Source organism: Priapulus caudatus, unplaced genomic scaffold, assembly GCF_000485595.1.
Source record: "Priapulus caudatus unplaced genomic scaffold, Priapulus_caudatus-5.0.1 Scaffold71, whole genome shotgun sequence".
Taxonomy (NCBI): domain Eukaryota; kingdom Metazoa; phylum Priapulida; class Priapulimorpha; order Priapulimorphida; family Priapulidae; genus Priapulus; species Priapulus caudatus.
The window spans coordinates 35,400-45,823 of NW_014577132.1; the positions used below are offsets into that span (position 1 = coordinate 35,400).

The 10,424-nt window shown below is 51.0% G+C and overlaps 1 protein-coding gene across 1 annotated transcript in view; it reads right to left on the reverse strand.

Moving 5' to 3' along the window:
* Positions 1-10,424, reverse strand: part of LOC106821393 (kinesin-like protein KIF26B) — a 58,511-nt gene that overhangs the window by 34,135 nt on the left and 13,952 nt on the right. Inside the window, exon 2 of the mRNA XM_014826162.1 lies at positions 3,359-3,548. Coding sequence (XP_014681648.1) covers positions 3,359-3,548 — 190 coding nt within the window. The remainder of the gene's footprint in view (positions 1-3,358; positions 3,549-10,424) is intronic.

Here is a 10,424-nt window from a genome sequence, read left to right on the forward strand (position 1 = left end):
TGTTAGCGACTATTATAGGCAATTGACTCGGCTGACTTTTTTGGGGCTATGCTGGAAGGCAACGCCTTTGCTTACCCTTACAAGCACATGCCTGCTGTACTACTTTGCACACAGGGACGCGTGTGTGTGTGTGTGTGAGTGCGTGTGTGTGTGCGTACGCGTGTGCGTGCGGGCATGCAAGCGTGCGTAATATTCTATCTTCATGGGCGATAACCGTAAAAGATCTTTAATAGGGTCCACCACACTATTTAACTCTGTCTAGTACGCGTTCCGTAAGCCGAACAACGCCGTATATACGTGCATAATAGTACTACGTGCATAATAGTACTACGTGCATAATAACGTAGCTAATGAATTGATGGCTGACACTGTCGGATGACGGATAGGTAGAGGTAGAGGTTTGCATCAGGGTCTACGCGGGCGCTCGCACCCCCTATCCCCACCTACACTACACGTGATGAGTGAGGCAAGGTGTATCGGCTAGCCGCATGCGCTTATTTCTGCCTCGCGGGCAGAGCATCTTAATTATCCGCGATCAAGCACACGGCCTAATTGGAAGCACTCTGCGTCAGAGCTGACCCTAGCTTATATATATATATATATATATGACTTCGGTTCGATATAAGGGAAAACTTCGTAATGCCAACCGCGTTGCTGCCCTGTTTTCTCATAAGCACCTGCTGCCTTCGAGGGGCAATCTTTATTTCAGAGTGGATCATCTTCGGTTGGTGTTTTTTTCCCATAGAAACCATCTGGGCTTTTTTGGTAACTAAACGAGTAACTATATAACGCTATTGATGGGTTAAACATACCTTGCAGGTATGATTCAGTGACCGAGTCAAAGCCCGCGTTGTTACGAAAAGTGAGCTAATTTGAATGAAAATAGCGCGACTGATCTGGGAATAAATATCTCCAAAGAAACTCTGTACTCGCAGCACGCAACGCGTATATGCGGCAAATGGAGTTTAATTAAAATATATCGTCCAGACGGGAACTCATTTCGGAACGACTACTAACCATAACGCGTGCAGGTAGACAGGCAAACAGGCAGGCAGGCAAGCATGCAGGCAGGCAGACATGCAGGCAGACAGGTAGGCAGGCAGGTAGGCAGGCGGGTAGGTAGGTATGGACCGCGCATGATTAGATGTGTATTGTAGCACGCAGTACACAGCCGCATCCACACCCCCCGCATGCGCGCCTGAACTTACCCTCTGAGCTACTCAGAGTATATATATATACACGTAGTGCTGCGTGGGGAAGGCCGCTTGTGTCGATCGAGCCTGCAGGCTGCTCCAGGCAGTGCAGCTATATGCCGGCCATACATCATCAAGCGGAAATTACCTTGCCCCATTTCTCGAAGGAACCGTTTAATTAGACGCAGAAGTACCCCTCGTAAGTCCGTGACGGCTCTCTCTCTCTCTCTCTCTCTCTCGCGCGCCTCTCTCTCTCTCTCTCTCTCTCTCTCTCTCTCTCTCTCTCTCTCTCTCGCGCGCTCTCTCTCTCTCTCTCTCTCTCTCGTTTTCTCTCCCTCACTCTCACTCTCTTTTTCGCTCGCTCTTTCTATCTCTCTCTCTCGCCCTTTCACTCCCCCTCTCCCCTTTTCCTCGTCTCTCTTGCGTGCGCCCGCACTCTAACTTTCTCTCAGTCTCCTCTTTCGCTCTCCTTATTCCCCTTTCCACTTCTCTCCTTCTTCCTCCAGATTCCCTCTTTCCTTCTTTCCTACTCCCCCTTCGCTACTTCTCGCTCCCTACCTCACCCCTGTGTTGTTCGTGCGTGTGGTGTGGTGTGTGTGTGTGTGTGTTGTGTTTTTGTGGTTGATGTCTGCGGTGCGTGTGGGTTGGTCTGTGTCGCTGCGCGCCGTGCTTGTGGTGTGTGTGTGCGTGCGCGTGCGTGCGTGCGTGGTGTGTGTGTGTGTGTGTGTGTGTGTGTGTGTGTGTGTGCGCGCGTGCGTGCGTGCGCTTGTGTGTGCGTGCGTGCGTGCGTGCGTGCGTACGTGCCTGCGTGCGTGCGTGCGTGCGTGCGTGTGGTTGCCAACACCTGAGCTGTCTGTCATCAACTAGACCTCGAGTAGCAGGAAGCTGCTGCTGCTGCTGCTGCTGCTGCTGCTGATGCTGCTGCTGCTGCTGCTGCTGCTGCTGCTAAGAAGCTAATATCACTGCTGCGAGTATTATTAGTACATGTAAGAGATTCTCACTGCAGTACACCTCTATAACAAAGCTCTTCTCGGCAAAGCCCCACAGCGGCGCGCGATAGCTAGATGGAGGGAAACCTGCGGCGAGCAGCGCATTCACGCAGCACGCAGCAGCAGGTACGTGCGATATTAACATGCGTGCTTGCCAGGTCCGTCACTCCCACCGAGGGTTATAATCGTATACACGCGTGATTCGCCGTCGCATAATCGCAAGATATGCGCCGTACGTACGAATCGCGAGGCTCTTGCACGATGCGTACAATGCGCGACTTTGCGCTGCTGCTGCTGCTGCTGCTGCTGCTGTTGCTGCTGCTGCTGCTTCTGCTGCCTCGGTAAAGCCTTCTCAGCGCAATATTTTTCATTAATAAAGATAGCGGCGGCGGCGGCGGCGGCACACGGGATTACGGTGGTCGCTGCCGGGTGACTGACGCCTGCAGCAGCACACGCATCTCTGTCCCCGCGTGTGTGACATGTGTTTTATGGCTAGCGATTCTCTGCCTAATGGTTTTACGGCACTTACGCGCAGAAATAATGGCCGTAAATGTGGCCTCCCCAGGAGTAATACAGCAAATTTCTTTTCGAGCTCGGCACTTCCCGTTGCCAGAATGGCGGTAGTAAAACAATTGATCATGAGCCGTGATCCGACACGGGAGACTGGCGGTCGTACGGCGCTACGGTGTGAAATATCTTTCGCGCTTGACGAGAGCAATTACACGACAATGTAATATCCAGCACCGCTGCATTCATCCTTCACTCATTCAGCCGGTCGGAATTAGGTGACGTCTCCATTGGAGAACAGTCAGTGCTAGGATATAGATATATATATGTACAACATACATAATATATATATACTATATACGTGCGTGTGCGCGTGTGCGCGCGTGCGTTCGCGCGCGCGTGTGTGTGCGTGCGTTCGTGCATGCGTGCGTGCGTGCGTTCGTGCATGCGTGCGTGCGTGCGTGCGAGTGCATGTATGCAATCTCATGTCTGGTCTGGTACTGGTGGCAACCCGGGAAGTACGAAGACCCCATTAAATACGTTCCATATATCACCGCACCGCACTCTAACATAGATGAGCTATACCTATACTACTGGTACGATATGCGAGTGTTCATACGCTCACCGCATGTACACTGTATATACTGAGACTATCGTTCAGTTACTTACCTTCTGGCCACTGGTCGGGTCCTTGCGGCACACTGGCCGCAGCAGACATGGTGGACACGGTGGTGGACTCTTATAAAGAAGCTCGCTGAAGTTGGTTGGGAAGGGGTAAGGCTCCGGCTCCGGTGCTGGGTGATGCTGCTTCTTCTTCCTCTTGTGGTGGTGGTGGTGAGAGGAGAACTTCTGAGCAGCCCTGCAAGAAAGCAAGAACCACGTCATGAGGGTCGATCGCAGACGTGGCTAAGCAACATGATCTCTCTATTATCTACTGCTCATGTTACTGGGTTAGCAAGAAGAATCAGGGCAAACATGGGCATTAAATTATAAATATATACATCGACATTGTAACGGCAGCAATAGAGAGCAGTTGCTCGCTACAACAGTGTCGGAAGAAGAAACAATACACGTGTCATATTGACGAAGCGCTGTAATGGATCAGGAGATGATGAGGCAAGGATTGTGACTTCGTCGTGGCGAAACCTAAGCTTTAACAATCAACTCCTTAGCGACGAAGCTCAGCCAGACTGACAGCGATCGCACAAAGAGATTAAAGTATAAGTATATAGTCTACTATAGAGACGTACCGTGAGCGACTGAGTAATTAATTATCGACTATAATCATGAAAACTGGCACATGACAAGATGACAAAAAAGACGTGTTCATACGGTGAGTAGCTTTTACAAATTCACGCTCGTCATTTAAAGCTGTCATTTAATTCGTGCGAACTGCGAACGAATTACTACGGAATCGACCACGTAAACCAAACACCCCTTCCACTATTATAATGAAATTTACATATCAGTGAACACTTGACGTCACTTGAGCAAATTAAATTACAATGTTTCAATAAAAATCTGCCACGCAAATCCGAAGTAAATGGGTGTCCAGTGCGTGAAAAGTCGACTACGATTGTTTTCCTTGCAAGCTGTCACAACGATTTCAGCGTGTCCACCGCGCAACCACTGCTTTGTCTTCACCAGCCCCTGCACGCGCGCATAGCGAAAGGCAATTTTTTCACGAGTTTGCACACACAGAAAAAAAATGATCGCGTTACGCGAGTATAACGAAGCCGTGAGGTGGAAAAATTTAATGTGGACTTCTGCGCCGATTAGGATGCATGACTCGTCAAAGCGACACCCTAGTTGTGAGGGTGCCTTCCGCTCCGCTTATCAAAGCCACATCTATGTCACAGCAGCACACCGTCACAATGACTAGCCAGGAGGTACATCAAAGCCTTTCGGTGGATGCTTAGAAGCTAGACAGACGCACGACAGGACGCTGCGGTTATACACGGCGAAGCGGCGGACACATCAGCGGGCGAGCGAGCCTCATCATAACGAACACGCACAAATAAACGCGTGCGTGTATTTGCCTAGCGAAAGCCTTCCCGTAAACGAAAGGTTTCTTTGTTTTCTTTTCTCCGACGCAAAAGCTCGGTTAGCGTCGAGATCAGGGCAGTAGAAGCAATATCAGCACCGGTAGTATAGTAGCAGCAGCAACAGCAGCCGCAACAACAACAACAAAAACAACAACAACAACAACAGCAACAACAACAACAACAACAACAACAACAACAACAACAACAACAACAGCAACAGCAGCAACAACAACCGCAGCAGCAGCAACAGCAACAGCAACAACAGCTGCAGCAGCAACAACAACAGCAGCAACAACAACAGCAGCAACAACAACGGCAGCAACAGCAGCAGCAGCAGCAGCAGCAGCAGCAGCAGCATCGTACTGGCTCGCCTTCATGCGCCACCACCAGCCCATCCGCGGAACACCAGCAGCAGCAGCGGTGCGGCAGATTGCAAGCACACGCAAAACGCCGAGCGCGGTAATCTGTGAGCTTATCCACTAATTTTGAGCAGATTGCCTGGTGCTAGAGTACGAGACGGACTAGGCACCACTGATCCGCGCCGCACACACGCCGTAAACCAGCTCTGAACCCACCGCATATTAGCACCGAAGCCCTGGCAATCAGACTGAGTCATATGATATGATATATATGTCAGACTGACGCATACATAAAGCTACATCTATACCGACAGCGAGAAGAACCGACCGACGACGTTAGTGTCGGTGTCGGCGGACAAATCGCTGATGAAATCGTCGGGAGTTTATACGCGACGAATCGCGCTTGCCCCTTGTTGGCTTTACGAGCCAACGTGAGATTGCGCGGCTGAGAGCTGGCGACAAATTGAACATTTGCTCGAGCCAAACTAAGCATTTCCTTTTAGTGAAATTGCCCAGTAAAACACCGTTCGTATCTCGCCCGCGATAAAACAGAGCTTCAGTCCTCCTACTGCGGGCTATAGTCATCATCGTAGCTTGTCGCGGGAACATGTGCAAACAGCCCTCCTTTTACCGACGACTGGATCGCTTGAGACCAACCTGATAACGCAATTAATGTGGAGCGCTACGAGAATGCGCATTTACCGTCGAACCATGGCGGCCATTACAAACGGTCAATGATTGCGCAAAGCTTTTTGAAAAGCAACGCGCGCGCGCGTGTGTAGACTGTAGGGGAATTCGCTTGCCGTTATCTGTAAGCGCTAAATTACTGCTCGCAAGTCAATGCAATTGTCTTCTCTTGACCGCGTCAGATAGTAGGGGGTTGTAATTGTATAAATCGTTCTCCGATCTCGAGGAAAAAACCTTGCGCGCACAAGTGTAATTATGACAACAGGGTGCACGCAATCTGTCTCAAGCATGTAATCGTTTTACTTTCTTTCGTTGCAGACTTTGTGTAATATTATCATTACAGCTCTATCAACAATAATGGTAGTTCTATTATAGCACCTTTTATATTGGGACGGTAACTTTTGTAAAATGACCGGAATCGCGGGTAAAATTACACAAATCTAAATCGTTAGGCACAGCACACACGTTAACGTTGTTTACATCGAGTGCTACAGTGTCGCCTGACTTTAAGAACGACTTGGTGTTGATAAAGGTGCGCTTGTCCACAATTACGCATTAAACCCCGTGAACATTCAATTCCCTAGCAATAAGACATGTTACATGAATAGCGTCAAATTACGAATATGTGGACAAAACCATTATATTTTATACATGTACTTGTAGCCATCTTGTGATTAGTGCTCTCCTATTATAGATTAAATAGGAATTCTGCCTGATTACATCAGAACTCAAATATAAACAGTATCCAGACAACACTGAACACAAGCAGTTTCGTCGAGGGCCGCGAATAATTCTTGCCAGGCAGGAGTAAAACACCTAATGGCACTACTATATCAGCTGGCCCAGCGAGAGAGCAAATGGGTCCACCATACTATTCACCTTCTTTTGTATTCTTTTGCCTATATGTCGCATATAGCAAGCGCTGAATAGCTCGCAAAAACATCCCCGCGCAATTATTGACGCTGAAAGGAGAGATAAAATCGAAATGCCTGCCCCGCGGAGCATCATCCCAACTGCTCGCAAGGTAACTGATCTATACATCTCAGCCATTCAATAGCGGCTGCTGGACATGCACGCGTATTATTAGATGCCTGGGGATATGTATATGTCGTATACAGCTAGCCACTCCGCCTTATATATGTAAAGCCACATACAAACCGCAGCAGAAAACGGCACGTGTATAGATATTGTAATATACCGCGGGGGGGTGGGCGGGTACTCCACCCCCCGTGTGGGCGCTGAGGGCTCCTGACTATTCAGAGCACGTGGCTTCCAGGGACCTGGCGCGCGTGACCCTTCACCGTCGCGTCCCGCTACCCCCTCTGCGGTGTGCTGTGGCGTCTCTCCTGTGCCCCCGCTCTCCGCGCTCCGCCGGGTCGCGGCGCCTCCGCCCTCAGCCGCCGCCCGCGCGCTACAAATATCGTGGCCCCCCCTATACCTGGATTCACCTTTCGGGTGGGGTGGGCGGGCAGCAAGGGGATCGGGGCGTGTCGTCGGGGAGCGCGCAGCGGCCCCGCCCTCCGGGGCCCGGTTAGGCTCGCGGCCGGCCGGAGGTGCGTGGTCGGACTGAGAGATTTTGAGCAGCCCCGCCGGAGAGGACCCCGCGGAACCGCCCTCGGCCGGCGGCCCGGGCGCGTACTAACCGGCCTGGCGAGGGGACATTTTCAATCGCCTTATTTAGCACACTTATAAGCCCAGCTGTATATCGACGCTTCGTACAGCGAAGAGGGTCGAGAGGGCGGGGAGACATAACCATGAGAAGGTTTCGACACACAGTTTGACACCTTCAGTTTAAACGGAACACAGTTGCAGTTGTTCTTTGGTTGCGAATTCCTCTTGTATACATAAGAACGATCTTTCATTTTACGGAGCGCGAACAAAACCACATCGCATTGCTCGGTAGTCAGCGTGGTAACCGCTGAGCGTCTCGGGGCGATACACGCCGGTTAAACTTGCAATTTCAGTCAGTAGTGGGGTCGCGGCAGAAGTGTACATCTCTACGTATCAAGAATATATAAAACCAACAGGGTCCGTCGATAATAGCGTGTTTCATGGAATGTCAACACACGCACTTTCTGCATGAACAGCTCTTTTATCTCGAGAAGTTTAATTTTCGAGGCACCAATTCGATTTCATTCGCGTGCCATAACATACGAAACATATACGAGATATATAGTAACTCGACATACGAGGAGCTCCTTGTTATAGATAAACTGAAAAGGCGAATCGTTTCTGTGTCCGAACAATACTATCCGTCTCGTAGATCATGCCGGTGTTTCTATGACGTTCACGCTCTGACATGGCTGGACTGTACAGGCAATAGCCAGTGATGTGGCCCGCCATGATCCGATGGATGCTTAAACCTACACACACCACAGCAGAGCAGTCGTGCGCGATCACTCCAAGCTCGTCGCACGCATGCTCCGCTTCACCACACCACGACGCCCACACGCACGCACACGCCACGCACCACACACGGGCACGCACACACACACACACACACACACACACACACCACACACACACAACACCGGCATCACGCACACGCACACGCCACACGCACAGCACACCGCAGCACGCGCCCGCACCGAAAAGCACGCGCACGCGCACACGCACACGCACACACACGCACACGCAGCACGCACACGCACACGCACACGCACACGCACACACACATTACACGCACACGCACGCCACCACGCACACGCACACGACAGCACGCACGCACGCACAACACACACAACACACGCACGCACACCACACACACACCGCCGCGCGCATCACGACACACGCACGACACACCACACACACAACACGTCACACGGCAGCCCGCACGCGCACGCGCACGCCCACGTACGCCGCACACCCACACACACACACACACCACACACACACACACACACACACGACACACACCACACAAACACCACCCGCCACACACACACACACACACAGCACACACACACACACACCACACACACCACACACACCAGACACACACGCATCAGCTACACACACCAACGCACACACAACGTAGCAACAAACACGCAGCGACACACACACACACACACACACACACACACACACACACACACACACACACGCCCACACACGTACACACATATATACACAACATTACCGAAACTGACCGGCATGTATATTTCATTACTCGGCCAGCGCCAAATGATATCCAGTTCAACACCCGCGAATGGCATAACGGAGTGCGAGCGCTCTGTTAATATTTCTAAAACAGACGGCGCAAGGAAAACAAATCAAGCCCCACCGGCGCCCCACCATTCGCCCAGCGCTCAGGCTTTGCGCGTTCTGTGGGCCTGCACTGCGTATGTCATCACGCCGCCTCGCCGGTGGCACGGCCAGATGAAGCCAGCCAGCGCCGACAAACCTTCACACGACCGGCGCCGACCCGCTCGCTACCCGTCGTCTGCGGGCGTTACGTCGCTCCCCTGCGTCCCTCTAATGGCTGACGGCATGAACCCATGTTTACGCGCAGAGTTTGTTGTTGTTTATCAGAATCAAGATAGACGCACGTCGGCGCGCGCAGCTCTCTCCTAACGCGAAGACATTCGCTCTCGCTGTTGCCCCGTGTGAATGATTGCAACGCGTTCATCATCGCACGTGATGTGTTATAACGGCGACTCATAAAACGCCTGTCACCGGCGATGCTGCGGTCAACACGGCAGCAGCAGCAGCAGCAGTGCCGACAATTACACCCGCAGCACCCGCGCACACAGAAAGCCTGCGAAATTTCACAGTCGGCCTAACGCTGCTTGCAATATCGCTGCAGCAACAAAGGAAAGTTCGTGTATGTGGCTTCGCACGTCATTACACATATTTTGCGCGTAAACGAATACGCGTCTTCTAATCGTATATCGTGAATGTGGAAATATCGTATGACGGCTGCAATTATATCTGCGCGCGCACGCCTGAGCGCAGGCGGAGGCGCGCGAAGTAACTCGAGAGAAAGCTCTAAATTCACAACATATCGCGCGTATTTAGACAGCGTCCTGCGCGCGAGACGCTGTATGCGGCTGCGGTGAATGATCACGCTCGCACCACCCCCATACGCCCACAGTTAATCGCCTTCTCTATATATATACAGATTGCTCGATTCACGATAATCACGAACATTAGTGGGTAAACACTGGCCAGGTTTTACCCCGCAGAGAAACGACCACAAGGCGATTTCTAACGCACAATGGATGAGCGCGAAAACACAGCTAGCATCCTCGTCGGTTATGTAAACAGTAATTACTGCCTTTGAAATCAAACGAAGCCTCGGCGAGGAGCAAGACGGACAGCAGGGATTCTCCATATTACGATGAAATGCGATTTCCACTTTTCGGAAATCTTTGAAATCGTCTTTACTTGCTGACATCGTCGATCATGTCGCCACATGATACTTTATAACGAGTATAATTTTGTTAAGATGACAAGCATATTCAGATTAGGCCTACGGCAAATCTTATAATTGCTAGTACTGCTTGGTGAAAACCATCGGCGAATAAATATATATATATGTATATGTATATATATATATATATATATATGTGTGTGTGTGTGTGTGTGTGTGTGTGTGTGTGTGTGTGTGTGTGTGTGTGTGTGTGTGTGTGTGTGTGTGTGTGT